Here is a 24,634-nt window from a genome sequence, read left to right as displayed (position 1 = left end):
AGCTATCTTTCCCTGAGAACAGCTCCCCCTGGTGTGCAGAATGTTGACAATAGGAAGACATATATGAAGTGTAGTTTGGTGTAACATTTCTGTCTGTGGATCTTATTAAAAATTTTTGTTTTTCTAGAAGACCTGCACAAGTTTTTTCTTATAGCATGGCTTTTTTATCACACTTAGCAAATAGATGCTTTGACTAAGTCTTTTTTAGAAAAATTCAGTTTTTTTAGTTTTATGTAGTGAACATTATTTCTTTATTTTTCCCCTGTAAATGGGCTTTAGTTAAACAGCCTAATTTTCCTTTTTCAAATTATGTCAAATTTTAATTTTGTTTAGTGCACTGCACCTTTCAGAGAATCCATTCCTTTTTATCTGGTCTAGATAACAGTCGTTATAGTTTCATAGATTAATATTTCTTTTTTATTCATCCTATTATTTGCTCATACTTTGAGTTCTGTATCCACGCAGACATAAGTGTGCTACCAGACTACGCCAGTGTGTATGTCTTCCACAGTGTTATGAGAGCATTGGCAGCACACTACAAACATTACTGCTTAATCTGGTTTATGTAGAGCTTTATATTTAGAACTCTCATTGAAAATCTGAATCTCCAAAAACGCTCTGTTTGAAATATTTTATGTAATTCTCTTCTATGGCATAATAGTTTTGGACATGTACTAAATAATTTAAATTTGAATTATCTTTACATCTTAAAGAGTATATGTTAATACTTTACTTAAAAAAATGATCAGATTGTCGGTTAACACTTAAATTTTTTTTAATAACCAGATTTTGCAGTATATTAGATATGTGATATTTTAAGTTGTGTTGCTTTTGCTCTCCAGTGTACATTGTGTGTTTATAGAGAGCTAGTCTGCAGCAAATTGGTCACATGGTTTGTCCCATTTGCTGCAGAATTGCTTCAAAACAAGCCTGCAGATTTTCCATCCAAAAATTGAAATTTTTTTTTATGCTTAACATACTTGGGTGTTGTATTTGCACAAACAGTGTATGTGAGCACCCATTTTTATCAGGGTTTTTATTATTATTGGGGGAGAGAGGGTGCCCTTTCATGTGCACCATTCATGCAGGATAATAATCTCAGAACAATGAAAATATATTTAGAAATTTCTTAGTTGCAAACATGTTGTTGCCAGCTCTCTGAGGATTTATTTGTCCATCTGGCACATTGTTGAAATGATTCCTTGAAACAAAAATCTGTATCTTGAGTCCAAAGGGATATTGACAAGTGGACCATTCTAGTCAAGTTAAAGATTTAGCTTCCAATTGTTGAATCTAGTTTAGCTCATTTGGGCAATGACCAGAAAAAATTGTCTCAGATGGCAGGAAACTCTGTACAAACGTGGCAGAAGGAAGTGAGATATTTTGCCAATATTTTATATTACGTCCTTTGCTAATGCGTCTCATATTCAACATAGCCGAAATGATTGGTATTATCCTTAATTTACATTTATGTTCTCATTCAATGAATTTTAGTAGAACTTTATAGTCTGCAATTAAAAGTGCGGTAAGAAGAAATACAACTGAAAACTTAATGAAGCAGTAAAAAGGTCCCTTGAGCACAGGGCCCCATAAGTCGGAACATTGTCATATGTTCTTTTCTTGTAATGACATTTGCGCAATCTGTCTTTATAGTGATAGTGTTCACAAATATGTCTCATTGATTAATGTTTAAAAGGCACAAGTTAAAACTGCTGTCATCTTTCTATACTGGGTATACCCAGACAAAATCAATTATCAAGAAAGTTTTGATATAAAATCACTTGCCAGCCAGCAGTGAGGCTGATAGACTTAAAAGGCATTGCTCGTCACGTAGCCCATGTTTACAAGCAAGAATCTTTGGGCAAAGATATGTAAATATCCTGATGTTTCATTTTATTTTATCAGCTCTACAGCCGGTAGTTGGGCCCAACTTCTCTGGGACTGCGCCAGCAATACTTGCCGACCTCGTTGTTGGTGCAGTCCATGAGAAGTTTGCGGAGCTGACTAACAACATGACAACCCCGCAGTCGCGCCGTAAGGTCCTGGCTGGAATAGTTCAGACACAGAAAGACGAGCCGGGAAAGGTGGGTTCCTCTGGAGGAGTCTGGGAGTCACATTTAAAATTTGGAGAAAATTCAATATGGCATTATGGTTAACATACATGCAAATTAAATAATGATAAATGGTGATAGTTTGCTGTACTACATAAGAAGTGAAAGCTAATTTATCAGATGTCTAATGAATGTGCGTAAGCTGTATGTTATGACACTCAAAGGGAATAAGTTTGATAAAATGTATTGTTAAATGGAAAATTTTTCAGAATATTTCTGATTTTCAACTTGTCTCACAGCACATCTGTTATTTGCACAGTTGTTCATTTTCCAGGTAATAACACTGTCAACAGGAACAAAATGCATCAACGGTGAACACATCAACGATCACGGGTATGGACTGAACGACTGTCATGCAGAGATCATCGCACGACGCTGCTTACTGCGCTATTTCTACTCCCAACTGAAGCTCCATGTAAATAACGAGAACAGTGAAGAGAGCATCTTTACCCCCAAAGATGGCGGTGGCTACCGTCTGAAAGATGACGTCAATTTTCACCTGTATATAAGCACCAGCCCCTGTGGGGACGCCAGAATATTCTCGCCCCATGAATTGGGTCAGGATGACAATTCTGACCGCCATCCAAACAGACGGGCGCGAGGGCAGCTAAGGACAAAGATCGAATCTGGAGAAGGTGAGGGGACCATTTTTTGTTGGTTCTTTTTTATTTCCATGCGAAAAAAAAAAGTTAAAGGTCAAAATGACATTTACCTGAGAACTTTTTAGATGGAACCTTGTTTTATAATGGAGAATGTTACTCTTCAGAATAGAATCTGCTTTTTCCATAAAAACTAATATAACATCTAAAGCTTTTGAAAATTTACAGAAATCTTTTTCAGACATATTCATGCTGTTGGACTGAGAAATCAAGTAATTGCTGTGAAACTTTATATCTTGTACTTGTAAGCGCCATTTCAGAGACAGAAATCTGAACTTAGTAAAGATAAAGGACAGCAAAATCTACAACCAGAGTCCACACTGCAGCTGCTCTGTGTTGTTCAAAAGATGGCACTGATGTCAAATTTGTCTGTTCTTCCAGGCACCATTCCAGTGAAAGCCAACTCTCCAGTACAGACATGGGACGGTGTACTTCAGGGGGAGCGTCTTCTCACCATGTCCTGCAGTGACAAGCTGGCACGGTGGAACGTTCTCGGGGTTCAAGGTATGAAGATGTCAACACTGGCAATTGCTCCTCCTAGCATACAGTTAGAGCATTGAGACAAGATAAGCTGGTCATGTATATAATGTTATGATCCTTGCACAAGAAAAAATGTGAAAAGTTTGTGTGAGATGAAATGACGCGGGAAATTTGTCTCATCTTAAGTGTTTTGCCCCCTATATGGTTGAATAAGAATTGTTGTTTTTCTCTATAATTCTACTAGTTTAGCCTGCACAGGAATTAAGACATGTACTTCTTCTTCCCTGCAGGTGCCCTCCTCAGTCACTTTGTGGACCCCATCTACTTCAGCAGTGTCATCCTGGGCAGCTTGTACCACAGAGAGCACCTGTCCCGGGCTCTGTACATCAGACTAGGCAGCATAGAGGACCTCCCCCAACCCTACCAGCTCTACACACCGCTTCTCAGTGGAATCAGCAACCCTGAGAGCAGGCAGCCAGGTTGGTACTGTTCTGGGGCACTCTAGATAGACTACAGGAGAATTAGAGTGGTTGCATCAGTGCAAAAAATGTGTTTGGTTTTGGACTAGCTTGTATGTTGCAAATTTTACTTTTCTCTAAGTGATACTATTTGTCTAATCAGTCACATGCATGAATTTTATTTCTCCGTCTTATTCTATGATTTTCCAGGCAAAGCTCCAGGTTTTAGTGTCAATTGGTGCATTGGAGACCCCAGCTTGGAGGTAGTGAATGCTACGACAGGAAAGACAGAAGACGGACAGCCATCCAGAGTTTGCAAGCATGCTCTCTATCGTTGTTTCCATGAGCTCTTTGGCAAAGTTTCAGCTGCGTCAGGGCAGACGGAGCTCCCTCGTTTCTATGTAGAGGCAAAGGCCAATGCTGTTGACTATCAGCTCGCAAAACAGAAGCTTTTCAAAGCATTTGAGACGCAAGGACTAGGCGCCTGGATTAAGAAACCAATGGAGCAAGATCATTTTGAACTGGTTCCAACTAGTTGAACTGGTTTATACCGGAAAGAACTGGTTCTGGCAAACTCGGTTTGATCTTGCTCATCAAACTTTGGCCAGTTTTGACCGGTGCTGACCGGTTGGTATTAGTTGGACCAGCTCAAATCTTGTTTGCGCCACGTGCAGCTTGTTACAGCCAGTTGTGGTAGGATTGCACTGCAATGTGTAGTTGCTATGGAAACCGGCTGTAACTCGTGCTCAGGGCCAAACTGCAGTTGATGATGACGTTTTGATGGCAGTGTTTTTAAATATATGATTCTTCATTGTTTAATTTGTAAATTGTCAAGATTGCATTGCTTGGTTGCAACATGAACAAAGAAATACTTGCACAATTTTTTTCCGAGGCTGCAGGTCAATAGGTCAGTGTTGAACCCTTCAAATTATACATTGTAAATGTATGCAACTTTTGTATCCTTTTGTCAGTGTGTTCACTTGTTACTGGTAATATTGAAATATATAGAACGGAAATGAAATAAATAAAAAAACATTGATAAGTTAGGAGGAAGCAACAAAGCTAGGTAAACATTTTCTATCTGTAGATCCATTTATCCCCTTATCGTAGGTATTTGAAAAAAATTAAATATAAAATATACTATTATTTGGGAGTACTTGTGGAAAGCAAAAGGAAGCAGATTTCTGAGTAAAAGTCAGAAAGGTAGCATTACATGTAGTAGAAACAAAACTAAGAATATTTTAAGGATTTGCAGATAAATGAGTCTGAAGTAAACTTTTTATTTTGTCTTTAGTTTGAAAAGATGAAAGGTAGATATCCTCCGTGGGGTAAGATATTGCTGGTCATGTTAGGGGTAAATAGGTGGCGATTTTACCATCTTTAAATTTAAAATTTGTTTTCATATGATTCTGTACAACAGGTTTATAGGATGGATTTTTTTGCATTGTAATTTAAAACAGATTTTACTCATTATCAGAATATAGCAGCAATTTTGCAAGTTGATTCTCTTTGGAACATCGATCATATCCAGATAATCACGTTTGTTATAAGCTGTTGTCAACTGTTATATGTCAGACATACCTTCTAACTCTGTGACCCTGTAGGCTCTTTAGTAAGCTAAACTTTAGCCCAAACATGAACTAAATGACCTTACAGTTACAACATGTTGATCTTTCTAAAAAGGCTACCATTTTTAACAAGGTCATCATTGCAGTATTTTTCCTCCTAAACCATAATGTGTTCTGTTTTTCAGATTTTCTCTGATGGTAAGATTCAAGTGTAGTTTATCCAAGTAAACTAGTCATTATTGTCTTATACGGTTTTCTTGCTTCTTAAATCCAATTTTAGCTGTTTCTGTTTTAGAAGGTTGTGTTTACTACGGTGGTTGGATGTGACATCAGAAAAATTAATTTCCATTTTAAATTGTAGTTATGTTCTGCAAGATGGATGCAGTGGCTGAATTCAAAATGACTCCATTTATATACAACACATTCAGGATTGATTTTATATAAAACTTACATTGATTAAGGGTTAAAAGACAAACTGTTCAAGACATCGCAATCTGCTTTTTACCTGTGACTCACTTTGCCAGTTTATCATGTATTGGACATCATTTGTAGGAGATAGTGACTACTTTTTTCATTGTCTGTTGTCTTTATGGAGTCATGTACCTGTGAAATTAAACTTTTATTACAGATCACAGTGTAGTTGCCTGTTTTTGGAATTTTTATGGCATGAAATTATTTTCCTGACAAATTAAGCAGCTGTTAAGTATTGTTTTGGTTGAAAAACATTGCAGTAGTCACCTGCAGAAAATGAACTAAATGTCAAGACGTGTTCCCAATGACGGTCATATTGTCAAGTTTACATTGACGGGTATCTAATTTTTTTGTCGGTAGATGGTTAAAAAATGGAGGATGGATAAACAAATATAATACATCAGAACTAGGCTTTTACTTCTGCCATCTAACATTCAATACATGAAAAGCATATTGTATAAATTACGCTATAAACAGATATCTTCATATATATAAGAAACATATTAACTAAAAGAGGACTTTGCTGGACAATAATATATGTAACATTGTACATTTTAACATGTAGACTTCAAGTTATACTTACTTCAAAAGCATGCTTCAACTGTAGATTGCATGTTATAACATTTAATGTGTACAACAATTAAATGTGTACAGAGCACCTTTGAATAAGAAAAAGATAAGATTATGTAAGAAAGCAAATAAGTTGATGAAACTTAAAATCTCACTTAAGAAAAAAATCTGTGCATATCCTTGCCCTAAACAATATTTCAATAGGGATACCTTAAAATGAAAATTGGAAAAATATTAAAGAACTCTGTGTTAACATAAGTTGATTTTTTTGAAACTAGTTTGTTTTAGCTTAAAACACTGAGAAAAAACAAAGGGTTCAAGACCCAAAGATATCACCATAGCAAGTGATGGCAGGGGAAGCTCTGTTTAGAACAGGTTTTACCATGTTCCTCATTGAATAATAAAACCTTGACTATATGAGTGAAACAATCTACATGTACCTTAAACTTAACAAAACTTGTCTGTTACAATGCCAAAATAGTAAATTCATGTAATTTGGAAAAAAAAAGTTATCTTTCAAAATTACAGTAAAAGAACTGACCTTCTGTTTCAGATTCTGCAACCTATCAGCTAACATATTTATCAAGATCTAGAACTTACTTAAAGACAAGGGAAAATAAAATTTACAAATAATATGTATGTCATCCTTATACATATTTAAGAAAAGTCAACTATTTAGGACCTTTAAAAGTTTAATGTAAAAATTGCAATAAAATGTGCACAACATAATGAAATGCCTTTAGAAACCATCAGAAGTTGATTTCATACTACCACTGATGTCATCAACTATTGTTATCATAATTCATGACATCATCTAAAGTTGATATCATATTTCCATGACATCACCAAAAGTTGATATCATTTTTCCATGACATCACCAAAAGTTGATATCATACTTCATGATTTCAGCTATGGCATAAAGTCACGTCAGTGATGACAGAAGTTGTTTCTTTTCAGTCATTAAAATTACAAAACATTCACAAAGACACTTTGGTGTCACGACTACAACTTTCACTGCAAGAACACTGAGATACAGAAGAAGCACATGTCTACAGTGATATGAAGAGCCAACCACTGTTGACTAATTATGAAAACCTTTGACCAATAATAGTGTACAGATTGGTTTTACCAATGTCACTTCCACGTGATGACATAATACTGCAGTGTCACATGGCTTACCCATGCTGACAACATGTGCACTCCTTGTCAAACTAATAGGCTACCATGCAGTGAGTTCCCACTTATTATGAAAGTTTCTTCAATTCTGTCTGACCCACTTAAGTGTGATGTTCACTTAGATATATTAGGACTACCCCCCCCCCCCCTTCAGCCCCTCACTTGAAATCCAAGCCTGGTTTCCAGGACCTTCCTAAACTTAAAATTACAAAGTGTGATGTCACAGGACACTGGCCTCGGCACAAGTTGTGCACTTCATCCTATTAACAATAACAATGTTCATTTCTACACTATAACATGTACATTACTACATACAGTTACTAGTACTAGGTGTGTATATATTACTAATGTGTACTAAGTACACAAAGGACCTTCAACAACTACAACATATACTAATATCCGCATGATATTGTTTTTAAAAATAAATGATAAACTGAAGCCTATTTTTATGTGCTAGCTACAAATTGGGGCTTTATAAATTACAATTAAAAACTAATTTAAACTGTTACAAAAATATCAGCTCAAGACATGTTTGAAGTCGAAAGGGGGGTACCTTTTTTAAAATTAATTTTCCATGAAAAAAAAATTTTTTGCTAACAACATACCCCATATTACTTCTCCTTCCTGCACTATACACACAATGTTTCTATGATTCAACAAACCACATGAACATTCATGCAAACCAAAAGACGAAATGGTCAGCATGCATTCCACGTCGAAATAATGACTTGGCTGAAGTCACTGTGATCAGAGTCACCAGTACAGCAGAAGGCCACCTTCATCCAGTCTGATAATCAAGGCAGCCGGGACTGCAAGAGCTTCATGACCAACTTGGTTCACTGTGAGGTCACCTACACATCGAACATTTTCACTCCTGCTTTTTTTTTTTTAAGTATCCTTCCACAGTGTTCGCTCAGTGTCAACATCAACTCTTCCCACTCTAATATGTCAACCAGTACCAAACACACACTGTGTTACAACAATAATATTCTGAAACTCCATAAAGTAACTAGTATGCATTTGCAGACTGTAGCTGGCGCTTTAGTCAAGAAACCACACATCCACAACTATAACAGAATTTTTCTTTCATCATCAAAAAAGGAACCAGCATATATCTGCTGTCATCAAAAATTGTCAATACATTCTCATCATTAGAGGTGAAATCTTCTCTATTTATGTCACAGTGAACCTTATAGCAATTGTGTCCCCCAGGGGATCCAGTCAGTACCCCAGGGGTGACAGCCAGACACTCACCCAGGGGGTCACTCCTCTAGTCTAATGCTGTATTGTGCCGACCTGGTCCACTACCTCAACCACAAATTATCAAAATGTTTGTCTTCTAATGCTACAAGTGACCATGATTCTACAGTAACCATCAGCACCAACTGGTCTATGTCCATTCCAAACTGCACTGTGCCATTCCAACAATGTCTTCAAAACAAACTTCGGAAAATACTGCTCGCTTTTTCCAACATTGGTTTGGCAGTGTCCCCTTACCACAATATAAAATGTTTCTTTCTCTCTCGCTCTCACTGTGATCTAGTTCATTTATTAATTGTTCTAGAAATGTTTCTAGTGAACTTTAAGATGGCCGCCCTCTCTTTTTGGGTGGGACACCAGAGCTATTGCCCTGAAATGATCTTTTCCTTGTTGAAGTCTTGTTACTCTTCTTAGGTGAGGCTGCTGGCGACTTTTTACCTGGACTCTTCTTTGCATCTTCTTCCTCTGACTTGTCACTTTCGTCCTGGGATTTCTTTGCTGACGCCGATCTTCTGCCTCTCTTTGTAGATGCTGGAGTTGACTTTGAACTCTTCTTTTGTGAGACAGCCTCATCTTCTGATTGGTCGCTTTCCTCAGCTTGGGATTTTTTGGCAGGAGCAGATCTTTTACTTTTTTTGCCAGATGATCTCACTGGTTTTTCTTCTTCACCCTCAGAATCTGTCTCTTCCACATATGACACAGACTTGGGAGATTTCCTTGGTGAACTTCGAGCCCCTTGTTTTTTCGGGGGTGTCTTTTTAGCAGGTTTGCCCTGCTGTTTTTGAGGTTGCCTCCTTTTGGTTTTTGCTGCCACTTTCTTTTCCTCCTCCTCTTCTTCCTCTGATGATGATGATGATGATGATGAGCTCGACTCTGAAGAACTTTCTGATTCACTGCCAGAACTCTCCTCTTTATACGACCTGCGTTTGGTAGTAGTCTTTCGCCCCTTTTTAGTCACAGTGGACTTCTTCCTCCGGCTAACCTCGTGTCTGATCTGCAGCTGGTCAAGGTCACGAATGGCGGCTTTACGACCATGACCTCTTCTCTTGGACGGCCTTGGAACGTATGCATCATACACCTGAATGGGAAAAAAGACATTACCTCAATTTCTTAAACACAATGACAGTTACTGTCTTTGAACGGCTATAATTGATTCTTACCAGCTTCACACTGGCAACACTTACTCATATTTTCTTTCCAAAACCAATTAACGAGCCCTTCTTAAAATTAATAGAAAATTGGTGCAATAAAAACTGAATCTCTCTCTATTCTTATGTGTGCAACTTCAACTTTCAGGTTGTGATTTTAGTGAATACATTATTATTATTATTATTATTATTATTATTATTATTATTATATCCCAGTGGCCCTCATTCTTATCTCCTTTACCTTGCTGTCCTCCCAGTAATCTTCTCCTCCCTCCTCATCATCAGTGTCTCCAGTATCAGTACCAGCCAACATGGAGGGGGTGGGGGTGAAAGGTTTACTCAGCTGGAAGGAACCTGTTAGTCCAATACCAGACAGCTGTCTGGAAGATTGCCAATGGAGAAATATGGCATCAGTATTATGAATGATGTAATATAAACACAACAATTGTTTATAATTCAAAATACAATGTTTCCTGTGAATGTGATATTGTCAAAAGTTTGAAAAGAAACTGGGTTCATGTAAAATCAATGTGAAAGTTATTAAAATGACAGAATTGGATAAAGCACCTCACAGGGAGAAAGGGTTGGAATCTTATTGTTAACATAATAATAAACCCATCACCTCAATGTCCCCTTATTCAAGGCTCTCTCCACAGCCCTCTTGAAGAGCTGCGGCCTGGCGTCCACTTTAAAGTCAGGGTGGTAGTCCATGATATACTGCTTCAGTAGCTTGGAGCTGCACTGTTTGGGTTCATTACATGCCACAATAGCATTGCAGATCAGAGTGGGAAGATTGTCCTCTGAAATCCCAGATACACAAAATACCTCCAATTTGGACTTCAGATTGTTCAAAACCTGCATTGTTTTTGTCTATTTTGGAGTTTAGAGCACAGAAATTCTGTTTCTTTCTTTTTATTTGTTAAACATTTCAAGTCCAAATCTATTAATTCAATGCAATCAAAATAGTGAAAGCATTAAACAACCACTGCTGTGATATGCAAGCTATGTATACAACTGTAAACATCAAATACAACAGATATTTATTCATTTTACAATTAAGAGTTTTCCTACCCAGTGTATAGTGATGATATATCCCTGACTGAAAGTTCCTGTGGGATCCTATAGGATAGTAGCCCAAACTTTACAGGTTCCTATAGGACATATATCCTAGATAGGAATCCCACAGGATGTCTGATAGAATTCCTTAAGTGTTTTAAAGAAAATTTCATAAGGGATCTTACATCACAATATGTATGATATATGATGACATATTCTATCTCACCATTGCTGGGGTCAAACTCATCAGCCTCCAGTCTGTATGAACTCCCAGAATATTTGACCCAGAGCCCTTTCTCTTCTCCTGATTCCAGACATTTCTTCAATCTAGAAATACATAAATAAGTTTAAAAAATACTCTTTTCCAAAATGTATTTTAAACATGTGCTCATCAACTAACATATTCAGATTTCCAACTCCTCTTCAAAGCAAGTATCAAACTTGGAAAATAAACTTTTAACAACTGTAATAGCAATGCAGTGACCAACTGTCAAAAAAATTTTTTAAAACTTTCTGCCTTTTTCTCAATGACTTACTTAGATTGTATATTGACGTTGGGGTAGTAACGGTTGATGTAATTGCTAATCTTCCCCATTGTGGCGTGCTTGGGATCTGCCATAAAGGTAAGAGCCAATGGGAATGTGTCCTCTATTTTCTGCGGATGGCTGTGCACTATACGCTGGCCGTATGCTGCTGATTAAAAGTTAAATATGCAAATATAGTACTGATGTGGTTGGTATTTGGAACAGGACTCGTAAAAATAGACATATACCCACAATTTATAAGCAATCAGTATCAAAATGAACCCCATATAAGCCTGACATTACTTTATTAAACCCAAACTCAAACAATTAAAATAGTACCTACAGTAACTGGCTTGCTTTCTTTTAGTCTTCTTCTTTTTCTTTTTCTTGTCTTCTCCTGCACTCTTCTCAGCTTCATCATCTCCCTCTTCTCCCTATTACACCAAACAAAATATGTGAATATCCTCAACCATGTCACATACTCAAAGAGGTATTTACTTCTAAATTTTCTTGACCATTTTATTTTCATTGCTGGCATTACAATGTCATTTGGATGAAACATGGACTTAGCTCGATAAAATTATAATCTATGTAAAAAGAAAATTTGAGGCCCCTGGACTAATGACTTACAAAAATGTGACACTGGCATTCAGAGAGTAATGGTTGCTCAGAACTGAAAATATTATTGCTATACATGAATACCTCCTTATTCTCCTCCTCCTTTCCTTTCTCACTTCCTCCTTCTTTCCCTCCTTCCTCAGCATTCTCCACATCTCCCTCCTCTGTTTTCTCCTCATCTCCTTTCTTCTTTGTTTCTTTCTTGTTTTCTTTGTTTTCCTCCTCGTCCTCCCTCAGGGGGTCACCAGGACAGCGGTAGTACCCACAGGCGCCGATGCCACGCACCTGAAGGTAGAGCTCGGGTTTATCTACAGCTTCAGATACAACATGAGCAACAGTTTACACTTTAAATCTCCACATTAATAAAACTTTATTGAAATAACTCCTGAGAAAATTTTCTATATGGTCCAATAGGATGTCCTACAGTGTCAAAACTCTGTAAGGTCCTACAGACCATTTGTCCTAGGACATTCAATAGAATTCCTGAAGAGCCCCATCGAGTCCTGTAGGAAATTTCCACAAGGGAATACATGTGACCAGTTCACTTACCACCTCAATGTGTCCCATCCTCACTTCCCTCTCCAGACTTTTCTTCAGCTTCTCAGGGTAGTCCATGATCCGCAAAGCTGGATACTTGTGGGCGATCTGAGTCTTCAGTAAGAAAAATCTTACACCTTTCCTCTGAGGCAGATGTTAAGGAAGTGTTTTTGAAAATGTTTACATGGTACCAAGGGAGAGTGGCTGGGTTTACTGGTACCTGAATATTATACTACAATTATGTGAAACTTTTTTCACAAACCTTTCCTCCGAGGCATATGTAAAGAAAGCATTTTGGTACTGTTTAAACAGCAACAATTTTGTATTTCCAGTATATTATGATACAACTATGGGAAAACTTTTACGTTCACAAAAAGAATCTTTTTAGTAATTAGATTTCTGTGCAATTGCTGGCTAACTGCTGAATCAGTTATGAAGACATGATTTGGGTTTGTAAGAAAACAGTTGGAAGGAATGGCTTGATAGTCTATGAATGGGGGTCTAGGGGCAGCTTGAAGTGGAAAACTCCCTCGTAAAAAGATACAGGATTCCCAGCTTCTGTGATGACATTTTCAATAATTTCTTTCATTTTGAGCCCCAAACTTGGTGCCTTCACCTTGGGACGGTTTGGTCTGGTCTTCACCTCTCTCAGTTCGCCCACATACTTGGAGCTTTCTTTTAACCCAAACGTACCATCAAATATCTCTTTTACCACCTGAAAGTCAATTTTAAAATAAAATCTTTGAACTTCTGAAGAAACAAAGCAAGGTTATACCAACGTTAAAGCAGAGGTGCCAGAAATGGTAAGAATGAAGCATACCTTAAAATAAAAGTACTGAATTCACATTTTTAAGCACTATTAAAATACCAGACCTGCTGAAAAATTTTCAGAATGGCTGGACATTTGGACCGGCACTAATGAAAAATTTGTCGGACTGAATGGATTTTTGTCGGACCGAAAATAACCCTATTAGTTTGAGACAGATACGATTAGGGGAGCTTACTTTGTTTGTGAATGTGAAAAGTTTGAAATGGAAGGGACAAACGCTTTGGGTTTTATATAATTTTATTAGTGAAGTATGTCGAATGATGATCGTAAATGCAAAATTGCGGCTCTTAAAACTCTTGTCGGTCCTTTGGACCAACCAAATCCAAATTTTTACCGGTCCAGACAAATTTTCTCGGTCATGACCAATCGGACCGACAGTTTCAGCATGTCTGAAATACAGTCTTATTATATTTCACCAAACAAACTTTTCACCTTTAAAAAATCCCCTTTGTCTAGTGCAAGACTATCAAAGGCCGGGTTCTCTGAACATTCTTCAAGGTACTTTTCATAGGCTGCAGATTTTGCAACTTTCTTTTCTTCTTTCTTCTCAAAATTATTCTTCAACCTAAAACATTAGATAATGCAATCTGTGTTTTTGAAGACAACAGTCGGGTGGATGTTATAATATAAGCCCCCTGGTCATCTGTCGAGACATTAAATCAGAATATCTTAAGAAGAATTGCCATTACTCAGTCTGTTTGTGTTAATGTCACTGAGACTGTTCAATGTAGACAGGACAGGTGATAGAGTGACTACGGGTGTTTGTGCATGAAACTGATCAGAAGATGTCCTGATAGAAACTGACAATGTCATAAAACATGTAAGAAACTGTCTGTGATAGGATAAAATAATAGTGATGATTTTTTTGTCAAGAACATGCGCCATTATTTATAGAAACAAAATTCTTACCATTCCACCAGTTTTTCTTCCTTTGGAAGACGTTCTGGGCGGGCGCGTTTGGCGGGGAGCTCACTCAAACTGTCCAGAAAAGCCACACCGGTGGTTGTGACATGGTGCATTGCGCCAGTGACACCACTCTCTGATACCAAGAGAATATGTCAATATTATATACAGTGTGTTTATTATAATGAAAGTATACGTATTCCAGACCATTTTTGTTTTCTTCTTGTTTTCTCTTTAAGCATTTTCACATTCTACATATTAGTATGAACTATTAAGCATTTCTTTTCACATTCATAATGGTAACAATGTGATGCCTTGAACTAGCATGCATTATGATCTTACAAATAAAAGGCATCTTTTAAATGTTTTGCCATTTTTTCAGGATATAAACTATATTTATGAACTGTATTACCATGCATGTACAGTATCCACACTTATTTACATATTTGCGCATGCATGCTAAAAATGCAAGCATCTGTACATATGTGTACTCATGCATGCACATACATACCTTCTTCCTCAGGGATGTACGACTTTTTCTTGGGCGGTAGTGTACTGGTCGGCATGTTCTGAAATACATTTTAACATCCACATATACATTACATATTTTAAATATATATATAATATAGCCTCAATAATTTAAATCTTTCTTTAGTCATTAAGCTTATAATGCAATGTCACAGTGACCTACATAGCTGCCATGACCTTGACCTACTGACAGTGACCCTTTCATGACCTTGACCTAGTTACACATTCATCCATGCAGTCAAAGGGTATTTTCATTACAAAATTGGCTTGTATTTCAGCTTAAAAGGGGTAATTCGTATCAAAAGTTTGCATACATTTCATTTTTAAGTAAAATTTGAGCAAACATTACAATTCGTCTTGTTGGCGAGTTGAGCAATTTTGATGCCTTTTTCATCTGCAGAACAATTATTCTACAGCAGAGCAAAAACATATGAAAACATTTCCTTGCATATTTCAGATTTATACCCTTGATATAACCACTATTGCTATAATGAAAGGAAAGAGAACAGAGCAGTAAGAAAATGGCGGTGCTTAATCCAGCTACGAGAGCTGGGTCACCGGCATATCGTAATATTTACAGAGCCACTCTTGCCATATTCACATTAGCCAGTGCATACTATAATAAAAATGTATATTATACCACCATGCATATATTTACCTTCAGTAAACACAAATACTGTGCAAGAAACACGGATGTTGACAGCGGTCTTGCAGCAGTATTTTGTATACAGGCTATTTAAAGCGTGCACACAAAACAAAGCGTCATCGGTTTTTGTGTTTTGCGGAGAAAACGCATTGCGCTTATGTCTCAACTATTACAATGGCAGATTTAGAGACACTGATCTTTTTTTATAATCTTTGAAATAGGTTATGTAAACCGGGAAGATGTATATATTTTTATTCTTCAACACGTTGTTTGGACGTCCATTAGTTTGAACTGCCATATCATCATCATCACCTCCAACTTATAGGCCTACTCAGCCGAATACCTCCTCAACGTCAATCGGTTATAACCTTTAATTGGTAAATTAATCAGGCTGATTAACGATAAATATATTGCGCTTTTATTTTAATTAAATCGTTTTGTGTATAGGCCTATCAAGTCTCTTTAATAATGTTACTTTAAGATGCTAAATTATTTCATTTCGACTCACTGCCAGCGCTTTCTTAGCACTATTGGATGCGGTCACTTTACAAAATGATGTGATCAATTCTTTTACCCCATAGTTACTTTGTACCCTCTACAAGGGCGAGTGATAGATTTTTTGCAGATATTCACAGATATGTCTCTAGCTAGATAGATGGTCTTTTAGGGCTCAACTCACCCTGTTGAGGAATCCCATGTGGAAACAATTATCTCTGCGCGCGCGCCAAAGGCTTTGTACTTGCTCTGCATGAGCTGAGCTTCACAACGATGTGATAACTGCTCGTTACGCAACCAGTCTAAGGCTTTTTTATCTGTCACAGAAGAGCAAGTGATTGAAGTCAGAGTAATTAACTGTCTTGATTGCTGTCACGCAGACTTAGACTGGACCTGCTAAGTGGCAGTGCCTGAGCAGTTAAGCAAACAATTATCAGATAGGCCTATGTAATCAGCCTTGAGATTTCTCAACAGGGTGAGGCTGTTTTTCAATCTTTTATTCAATTCAACTTGTATAAAAAAACACTAAACGGTTATAAATTAAATGGCACTAGCTATGTCTCGAAATTCTCCGACAACTACACAAAAATAGCATATCCACTACAAATGACCTCAAACAGTCAGATTAATATGGGATAGTAATATCGGCTGTCGAACTGGTTGACATCCCGCACACTGTCACCAGGTGACACCAGGGACTCCACGTCAGCAGTGAAGAAGGCGTTGAGATAAGGTCGAAATGTTGTGAAATCTAAGTTTAAAAACTGCATGAATGAAAGCATTCACTTAAAGATGGCTAACAGTATTAGGATATTTCAGTTCTACAATAAAGAGCAGGGCAGCACCACCATGATTTCTCGGTATTACAATAATGAAATAATGATATTGTTCGTTCGTGATTCATTTGATTTCACATTAATTTTCTAGAGGGCGCGTTCTGTGTCGCCAAATCATGAAAGCCACTTTAGTGATCGCCATGACACTTGCAATGCCCAACAAAACCATCGTGAAAATTTTATTGGTCTTTGTTGGATCATAACCTTGCACGAGACTCGCCGTCAGCGCGAGCAGGATTATTATAAAGGGACTGAATAAATAACGTGTGAATTTGTCCAGAACAAAATTGTCAAGAGTGAACCAAAACAACAGCTCCACTGCAAGAATCCCCAAGACAGCGGTGCACGAGGTTTCCATGGCGACTGAACCATCGTACGTCATCACTATGGCGACATTCAACAGGGTTGCTATGGTCGTCCACGTGGCGTAGAAAGCCATGCCGTTCTGGGTTAAAAATCGTGTCAACCAGACGTCCTTTCTGTATCCTTGATTTATCATGGTCACTTTATTGTCGTTCAGTCGTCGGAATGAAATGAACAGGCAGATATAGAGCGTGAATGGCACCAGGGCAATGCAAGGCAAGGCCCAAGCTGATAACAGCCGGTCCCACAGAATCAGCCAGACGACGTTCGAGATGTTATTGACGGTGAAGACGGCGTACATGGCGGGAGGCATAATGGGATAGACGGCGTAGAAATAACCGTCATCCGTGCGACGGAATATGTTGATAATGCCGTAGATAATCCAGAGATATTGCCAAGTGTAGATGAAGCCCCAAACAGAAAACATCCATCCTGCCGGGGTGATTTCTAAATAGAAATAGTCGGCAATATCCCCCGTGTTGTTAAGGTACAGACCTAAGAAGAACAAAAATATTTTTGACATAACTGAAAATGCTAAAAATAAATAATTTACATAGCAATTATAATAATAACTACATATATGTCTTCAAGAATAACTCAATTTAAGTATGGCTCAATACTACACATTTTCTTGGTATTTTCATCTCGTCGTTTATCTTTCATGTCAGTTTAAACGCTCTAGTAGAGAGTCGTAAGACCCCACCCAGATCCCCACCCCACCCCACCACTGACATAACTTACCGTGACCCTTATCGTTAAGGTGAGACCCATTCAGTTTAAGTTCTGGGTAATTATTAACGATTTAGATAACGTTGTTTTCATAACGCCTGTACTCTGTGATAGAACTGAATGAATTCCATGGTTCGGAAGGGGTCAACTGGACTCTTAAATTACGTAAAATCTAATCAGCCACCTGTGTCATTCTATTGTACTCTCACGGTGAACGACAAATCTAAGGATTACAATCACAGATTGATCTAGGGGTTGAGGTAGGGTTCATCTTTGCCTTCTTAGGAAATATGTGTTACCTCCTCTCTTGAAAAAGTAAGGGAGCAGAATACACCCTGTTGTTTTCTGAAAAGGGACGGGGACCCCCCCCCCCCCTCGTAAACCCGCCCCCTTGACCTGCGGGTCTGCTGTCCACTCACCTGTTGACACCCCAGCGGGACTCGCTGCCAACGCGTTGAAGACGATACACAGTGTGTACGCCACTGCTGCCAGGACGACTAGAGCAATGTCCGCGGGCTTGTGACGGAACTTGGACGTCTCCTCGGTCATGTACATTTTCTGGTTTGTCTGAAAAAAAAGGAAGACGTTCAATATTACGCTGTAAAAACGGATTTGGTGGCTGTAACCTTATCGGTTGATGGATTTTAAAATGGCACATTATAACTCTCATCAAATCGCACAAAACACCGACCAGTACAATACTGATTCTAATGAGCACTTACGTGTGATATTTTAAGGGTCGCTTTTTGCAGTTTTTAGATTCGCAAGGTAACAACCATGCGTGTCCATATTCTACACCCGTCGCCTGTGGTTTCCATAATATTACAAAAATGTCACCGTTTTCTTAAAATAGCACTTTAATATGTTCAAGAAATGACCTGAAGACTTTCATTGCTCACCCGTGTAGTCTACTTACTGGAATTGTAAAGACTACATTAAGTGAATTATTTTCGGTAATTTTAACAAAAGACGTTTATAAAGTTTTATGTTGTGTTCTGAGAATGAGTGAAGGAATGTGACACTTTTTACACCAATGTTGTAATTAATTTAATTTCGATTTTGTGTCATTTTGATATCATATTTTTCAGTATGTGAGTTCTGCTGGCTGTACCGTAATGTATTAACACAGTAATAATAAAATTTTACTGTAACTAGTACATGGAAAATACTGTGAAAAAATAGGACTCAATCACAGGCACTGACACACCGGGTACTGGGAGCAGGGAACGTGCGCGCTGTACCACGTGTACGTGCGTTATCAACAGAATACGCGTCTGTCCTGATCTGGTCAGTCATTTTATAACGCGGGGTCCAGCGTCTGATCTAATGGTCAGAGGAATCTGAGTCACGAGGAAGTTATCTCCATGGTTATATAAGCGGTTTCTTACTTATTGTTTTATAGCCCCTGTGCCCAGTTATATTGGCCTCTAGTAAACTTACGGACAGGCTCGAAGTAAAAGAATTACACAACACTGACTTTTGAGGACCATTTGTGGGATATTCCTGAAAATTTTTAAGTTTTCTGTTACGTTGGTAACCGTTCTATAATGCTTAAAACGTCTTTTGACATTTCATTTTCTGAAAATTTAATTTTTCTTAACTCGATAGAGCCATGGTCAGCCCTTTGAAAACTTTGACACCTGAAACACTGGTACAGTAACTCCGAGAAAATCACATACATCGGAATTTTTTTTCTAGAGCGTCACAAAATTTGAAGATTTTTGAAACACAGTTTAGGTCTCTTACACCCTGAAACGTTACACAAGGGGGGGGGGGGGGCTCAATTTGATTGTACAGTTAACTTGCTTTCAATGTTTAATTAACTCTTCAGATGAGTTAAATTGAGCGGATTTAACGATGTGCAGGTAGACCCAAGAAAGACCGACCCCATTGAAAAACAGGGTATTGTCATGGTTTAGATATGATACCCATTCTTCAAAGGTGATATTATATTACTAATATCAAGGTTAACAACAAATCTACATGTTTTAAGCAAAGTAATGCTTGACAACCCTGATACAATAAGTGAACTTCGTATACTTACTGCGCCACACTACTGTCTTTTATGTGCCGAGCTGGAGTAGACGGATCTGTTAACTGTTAAGTCGTTCTTACAGAAGCCAACTGAACGCGTTCTTGATTTGAGGTCAAATCAGGAATTCTGACTTATATACTGGGAAATGTTCAGCTACAACTCACGCTTCAGGCAACGTGCAGGTGAACAGTATACCGTCCTTATCTCTGTGACCTTTCACCGGATTGGCCAGTTTTGTTTACTGTTGGACACAGCCAGTCAACCTCAGGGACATATATCACAGAAAAGTATGCTTAATGACAGCAATTGACAGGGGCTGCCAAATACAGGTTGGGGTGTTCGGATGAGGCATTTTGTTTTAACTGAAATAGATTGCCATAGTATTCAACCTTCCGCTGTTCTATATATTTACCTCAGATGAAGAAGGTCGAATACTGAGGCAATCAAATATAGTTTACACATCTGCATTTGTGGATGATATATAAAATCATCAAGATAAGGGTCTGCCATGTAATTTTTGAAGTCCATGTAAGAATAAATATCTCCGGTAAATGAATGATTATGTGCCGAACCTCTGATTTTAATATCTGAAAAATATACCCTTTAATTTAGTAATTCAGCAAAATTGCATTTGCAACAACTTCAAGGTATTTCCTTGTGGCGCCAAAAACGAGTTATGCTCCCCCCCCCCCCCCTCAAAAATAAATCTTTTCGAATTTGTAACGTCAATTTCATCTGCCCAACTTACGCTCTCCGTTGCCATGGAAACTACACAGGCAAATAAAAGACAGATGCGTGTTGATAGTAGATTGAGGTACCCTTGAATTTATTTCATTATCGCGACCCTCTTTTACAAAGTCACACCCAATCATGTGACCGTTATACAACTTTACATCAAGTTATATAAGTTGAGGTATTTTTTCCGACAGACGTCGCTTGAACTGAAAACACGACTTTCGTTTCAGTACAGAATGTTGGAGCAAAAACTTTTGAAGATTTTTGAAACTCCTTGTTTGAAGTAGCTTAGACCTTTAATTTTCACGTGGAGTGGTACACTCTACATGTAGCTCTATGTAGACTATACAGTCTGTTCCGGTAGGGGGGCTATACTTTGAGAGGTCGTAACATACAATACCGCTATTAGTTACTCTATTTCACTAGTTTGGTCGTGTTGAGCGCGAGAACTCCGTCTGATGGACTATTTTGCGTAAAAATAGCCACTTTTTTTAGTTGTCAGTCTCTCGATCACTTTCTTTCTTGCAGTGTTTTCTGACCGGGTATACCGTATCGCTAGTGGGTAACGCTTGATGTAAAATGGACCTCAAACATGGCGTGACAGTAAAGTAAATGAAATGAAACCGATTTCTGTTATAACAGAGCCACTGTACTTTTAAATAAAACAGTTCTTAAGATGGTTACGTAGCACCTGACTGCAAAATCCACAAATTAATGAACGATGATGCTAGCGTAATTGATCAGCCTTGTTGGCTATTCAGGTTGTTCTGTTGATTTTCACAAATTACACTACTGACACAGGGATTAAAAAATTCTGCTACATATTTTATTCTTTTGCTAGTAGCTCTGAAGCTTCAAAACTCTCTGCCTTCCAACTTTATATCTCTCCCCCTCCCGCCCTCTGTCGCCTCTTTTATACCAACACTCATTTACATTTAAAATTAACACATATTTCCGGACATTTTATCACTCTGTTCCATCATTAGGCTTACATATATTAATAATGAATTAAATAAAAGATTATATTGCATGTAACATGCAACTTACCACGCACTACATCGTAGCTATAAGAGATGTACAGGGTTACTACTTAATATGGAATATTTTTTATCATTGTTATTTTTGAGTGCTGATTAAATTTTTTTGGCTTGAGTCATTAAAAAAGTATGTCACTGAGTGATAATAACATCCAGTCTTCTGTTGTGAGATATTTTGGTCAATAATATCAAATCTGACATAAGATGTCATTCAAAAGAAAGGAACACCCCCAGAAAACCATATCAACAGTTTGATGTCAGTATAAACTTTAAGATAAGATATTAAAGAAAATGATAGCCTCCGGACAGTGATATGTTACACAGACAAAGAACTCACTACAGTAAATCATGAAAAGTCAGTAATTGCGGGTATGACCTCCAGCAGCCGCTTGCAGCGCCCTCATCTTACATGGCATATCCTGTGACACGTTTTTTAGAGTTTGGGTGGGGATATCATTCCACGCAGTGATATTTGCCTGTCGCAGTTTATCACTATTTACCGGCCGAGGACCATAACTATGAATTCTGTGAGTTACTTCCGCCCACAGATTTTCAATTGGGTTCATATCTGGAGAGTTTGCAGGCCAGGGCAGTTCCTGAACCCATTGGTTTTGAAGAAAAACAGTGATTCTGCGGCCTCGATGTGGGGTTGCGCAGTCGTCTTGGTACACAAAATTGTTCCTGAAGATGACTCTTACCAATTGAAGAATTGATTGCTGTAGAATGTCTCTGTAGGAATCCTGGATGAGGTTGCCTCCTAGAAAAACCAACTGGTTCTGGGTACCGACATGAAATGCTCCCCAAACAGAGACGTTACCATCCCCTGCTTGCACCCTAGGAAGTACACAATCATCCTTTTATGCCCCTCGTACACGTCGGTGGACACGGATTCGACGATCAACCCTAAAAAAATCCATATCTTGCCTCATCACTGAAAACGACGTGATTCCAGTGTTTTGGCTGCAAACGCACGTGGTCCCCAGCCCATTGCAGACGTCGCTGTATATGACCTGCTGTTAACAGTGGTTTCCCTACTGGCCTTCGTGCAAAATAACCAGCTTGCAGTAATCTCTTGTTCACGAGGGTCCTTGAAACTGGCGTTTGAATGACATTCTGCCTCTCTTTTCTGAGGACACGGGTTGTCTTTGTACGACCAGCACGGCGTCCTCTAAGGAGAAGGCGATCCTGTCTTCTTGGTGTGATACGCGGACACCCTGGTCGAGGTATTGGAGTACATGTAGGTGCCCCTGTTGCAGCATTTCTTTAGAGGACTTCACAAACGGTTCCTGATAAATGTTGAATTACCTGGCAATGGCTGTCCGTTTCTGGCCATTTTCTCTGAGAGCAAGAATTCCATAGTAAGCTGCGTTGCTTAGCTGTCGAACCATATCTTCACTAAGGTACCTGTCAAGTTTCAGAGCGATCCCTTTGTTTCTTCTCTAGACACACTCCAAAGATTGACCAAACCCATGCGTTTTTATACAAGAGCAGAAATTGCCGAAAAGACCACCCCTCACATTTCTGACCACAGAACATGCAACTGCATGCATCAATTGTTTCGAGAGTAGTGTGGTAATTAGGTAACACACCTGGCTACACATGGAGTGCCACCTCAGCTTTGGATTTAAAGTAGTTAGAGAGAAATTAAATATTTTGTAGAAAATTTACTCGCCATAAAATAATATTCCATATTAAGTGGTAACCCTGTAGATACAGTGTGCATCTATATACATCTCTTTGATTAAAGCTATCTGAATTAGTCTGCCGTTTTATCAATAACAGGTGCGTAGGCCTACACATATATTTATAATTTAGGCCTACTGAACAAAGGTTTATATTTACATTAAAATGTAAATTTCCTTAATGTTATAATTACATCTGAATAGGCTGATATAATTAAATGTATAATTATAATTATAGGCCATTTCATCTGAATGCTCATCTGCTTAGATCTTTCGCATGTACTAGCAGGGCCGTAGCCTTAGCAAAATGCCAGGGGGGGGGGGCATTAAGCGGACACGAGGGGGCGGTGTGGAAATTTTTTAAAAACTCTATGTATAAAACTGCATTCTGGTGCATTTTAACTGTTATTTATTGCTCAATCAGAAGTCAGAAATTGTGGGTTCATTTTGCCATAAGTACAGTCATTTTTTAACGCAACATGCAAATTGGCCTGGGGGATAGTTCCCTAAGGGAGGATGAGCTTTTTGGCATGAACTGAGTTGGCTAAAAACAGTACTCCTTTGTAAACAGATTGTTGAATGATTGTCTAGTGGCCATGAGTGCATTTTCTCACAGAATTGATACCAACTTTGCAATTTTTTTTTTTTTTTTACCTTTGCGATTTTTTTTTTCTTGCACCTCAAATCCCAGGGGGGGCAGCTGCCCCCCCCCCCTACCCCCCCCCCCCCCCCCCCCCCCCCCCCCCCCCGGAGGCTACGGCCCTGGCTAGGACTGAATATGGGTACAGTAGAATGTCAGGTTTAACATCCTATTAATTGTTTTGCAAGTGGGGTACTGGACATGATACCCAGGGCGCCGGAAGTCCTTTAACCTTCCTAATTCATTTATTTACTTCCTGGTTTATTTACTTTGAATTTATAATTCAGAAATTTTTTTAAAAAAATAAGGACCTATACAGGTTGGTTATTTCGTTTTTCCTGTTATCGGATCTAATGATGGAAAAATAAATAAATAGGGCAGCTTGCGGTGTAACACTCAAGTCATATAAACATGAAAGTAGAATAAAAGTCAACGAAACAAAATTATGAATACTAAATAGCGAACAAATACAGATTAATAGAGACATTACGCACGTTGCGCTGACGTCAGAGTTGTAGACCACACAATCAACTCGTCTTG

At 38.3% G+C, this 24,634-nt stretch overlaps 3 protein-coding genes across 8 annotated transcripts in view; 1 reads left to right on the top strand and 2 right to left on the bottom strand.

The window, feature by feature from the left end:
* LOC106162125 (double-stranded RNA-specific editase 1) overlaps positions 1-5,908 on the top strand; it is a 50,003-nt gene extending 44,095 nt beyond the window's left edge. For all 4 annotated transcript variants that reach the window (XM_087016839.1, XM_013539266.2, XM_013539271.2 and 1 more), the window contains exons 3-7: positions 1,906-2,084; positions 2,386-2,746; positions 3,152-3,274; positions 3,541-3,729; positions 3,919-5,908. In XM_087016839.1, coding sequence (XP_086872965.1) covers positions 1,906-2,084; positions 2,386-2,746; positions 3,152-3,274; positions 3,541-3,729; positions 3,919-4,247 — 1,181 coding nt within the window. In that variant the 3' untranslated portion in view covers positions 4,248-5,908. The remainder of the gene's footprint in view (positions 1-1,905; positions 2,085-2,385; positions 2,747-3,151; positions 3,275-3,540; positions 3,730-3,918) is intronic.
* A 223-nt stretch (positions 5,909-6,131) lies between these two features.
* On the bottom strand, positions 6,132-15,728 carry LOC106162123 (uncharacterized). 3 transcript variants are annotated; one of them, XR_015335395.1, is made up of 14 exons: positions 15,555-15,728; positions 14,880-14,937; positions 14,375-14,504; positions 13,898-14,030; positions 13,181-13,351; positions 12,649-12,780; positions 12,184-12,384; positions 11,825-11,915; positions 11,494-11,650; positions 11,184-11,284; positions 10,524-10,701; positions 10,143-10,281; positions 7,164-9,831; positions 6,132-7,131 (listed from the first exon to the last, which is right to left on the bottom strand). XR_015335395.1 is itself a non-coding variant. In XM_087016837.1 (13 exons), exons 2-13 carry the CDS (start codon positions 14,932-14,934, stop codon positions 9,076-9,078), a joined length of 2,244 nt encoding a protein of 747 aa, XP_086872963.1. In that variant the 5' UTR covers positions 14,935-14,937; positions 15,555-15,728; the 3' UTR covers positions 6,132-9,075. The 3 variants fall into 3 exon arrangements, 2 of the variants coding, with proteins under 2 accessions (XP_086872963.1, XP_013394716.2); XM_087016837.1 differs by having other exon boundaries at positions 6,132-9,831; XM_013539262.2 differs by having other exon boundaries at positions 6,133-9,831; positions 11,494-11,647.
* A 790-nt stretch (positions 15,729-16,518) lies between these two features.
* On the bottom strand, positions 16,519-20,264 carry LOC106162607 (uncharacterized). Its single transcript, XM_013539934.2, has 3 exons — positions 20,010-20,264; positions 18,385-18,532; positions 16,519-17,731 (listed from the first exon to the last, which is right to left on the bottom strand). The coding sequence occupies exons 2-3, from the start codon at positions 18,518-18,520 to the stop codon at positions 16,953-16,955; spliced, it is 915 nt and encodes a 304-aa protein (XP_013395388.2). The 5' UTR covers positions 18,521-18,532; positions 20,010-20,264; the 3' UTR covers positions 16,519-16,952.
* Positions 20,265-24,634: the final 4,370 nt, after the last annotated feature.

This window comes from Lingula anatina, chromosome 7 (assembly GCF_051362555.1).
Source record: "Lingula anatina isolate TDL-2025a chromosome 7, LinAna3.0, whole genome shotgun sequence".
In the NCBI taxonomy this organism is placed as follows: domain Eukaryota; kingdom Metazoa; phylum Brachiopoda; class Lingulata; order Lingulida; family Lingulidae; genus Lingula; species Lingula anatina.
This window is presented reverse-complemented; position numbering and strand designations above follow the sequence as displayed.

Coding starts and splice junctions, on each gene's coding strand:
- LOC106162123 (XM_087016837.1), bottom strand. CDS start 14,934: ATGCCGACCAGTACACTACCGCCCAAGAAAAAGTCGTACATCCCTGAG. Junction 11,916..12,183: donor AGGAGGAGGAGAATAAGGAG/GTATTCATGTAT, acceptor TTGGTGTAATAG/GGAGAAGAGGGAGATGATGA. Junction 10,282..10,523: donor TTGAATAAGGGGACATTGAG/GTGATGGGTTTA, acceptor GCAATCTTCCAG/ACAGCTGTCTGGTATTGGAC.
- LOC106162607 (XM_013539934.2), bottom strand. CDS start 18,520: ATGTACATGACCGAGGAGACGTCCAAGTTCCGTCACAAGCCCGCGGAC. Junction 17,732..18,384: donor TCCCGCTGGGGTGTCAACAG/GTGAGTGGACAG, acceptor TGTTCTTCTTAG/GTCTGTACCTTAACAACACG.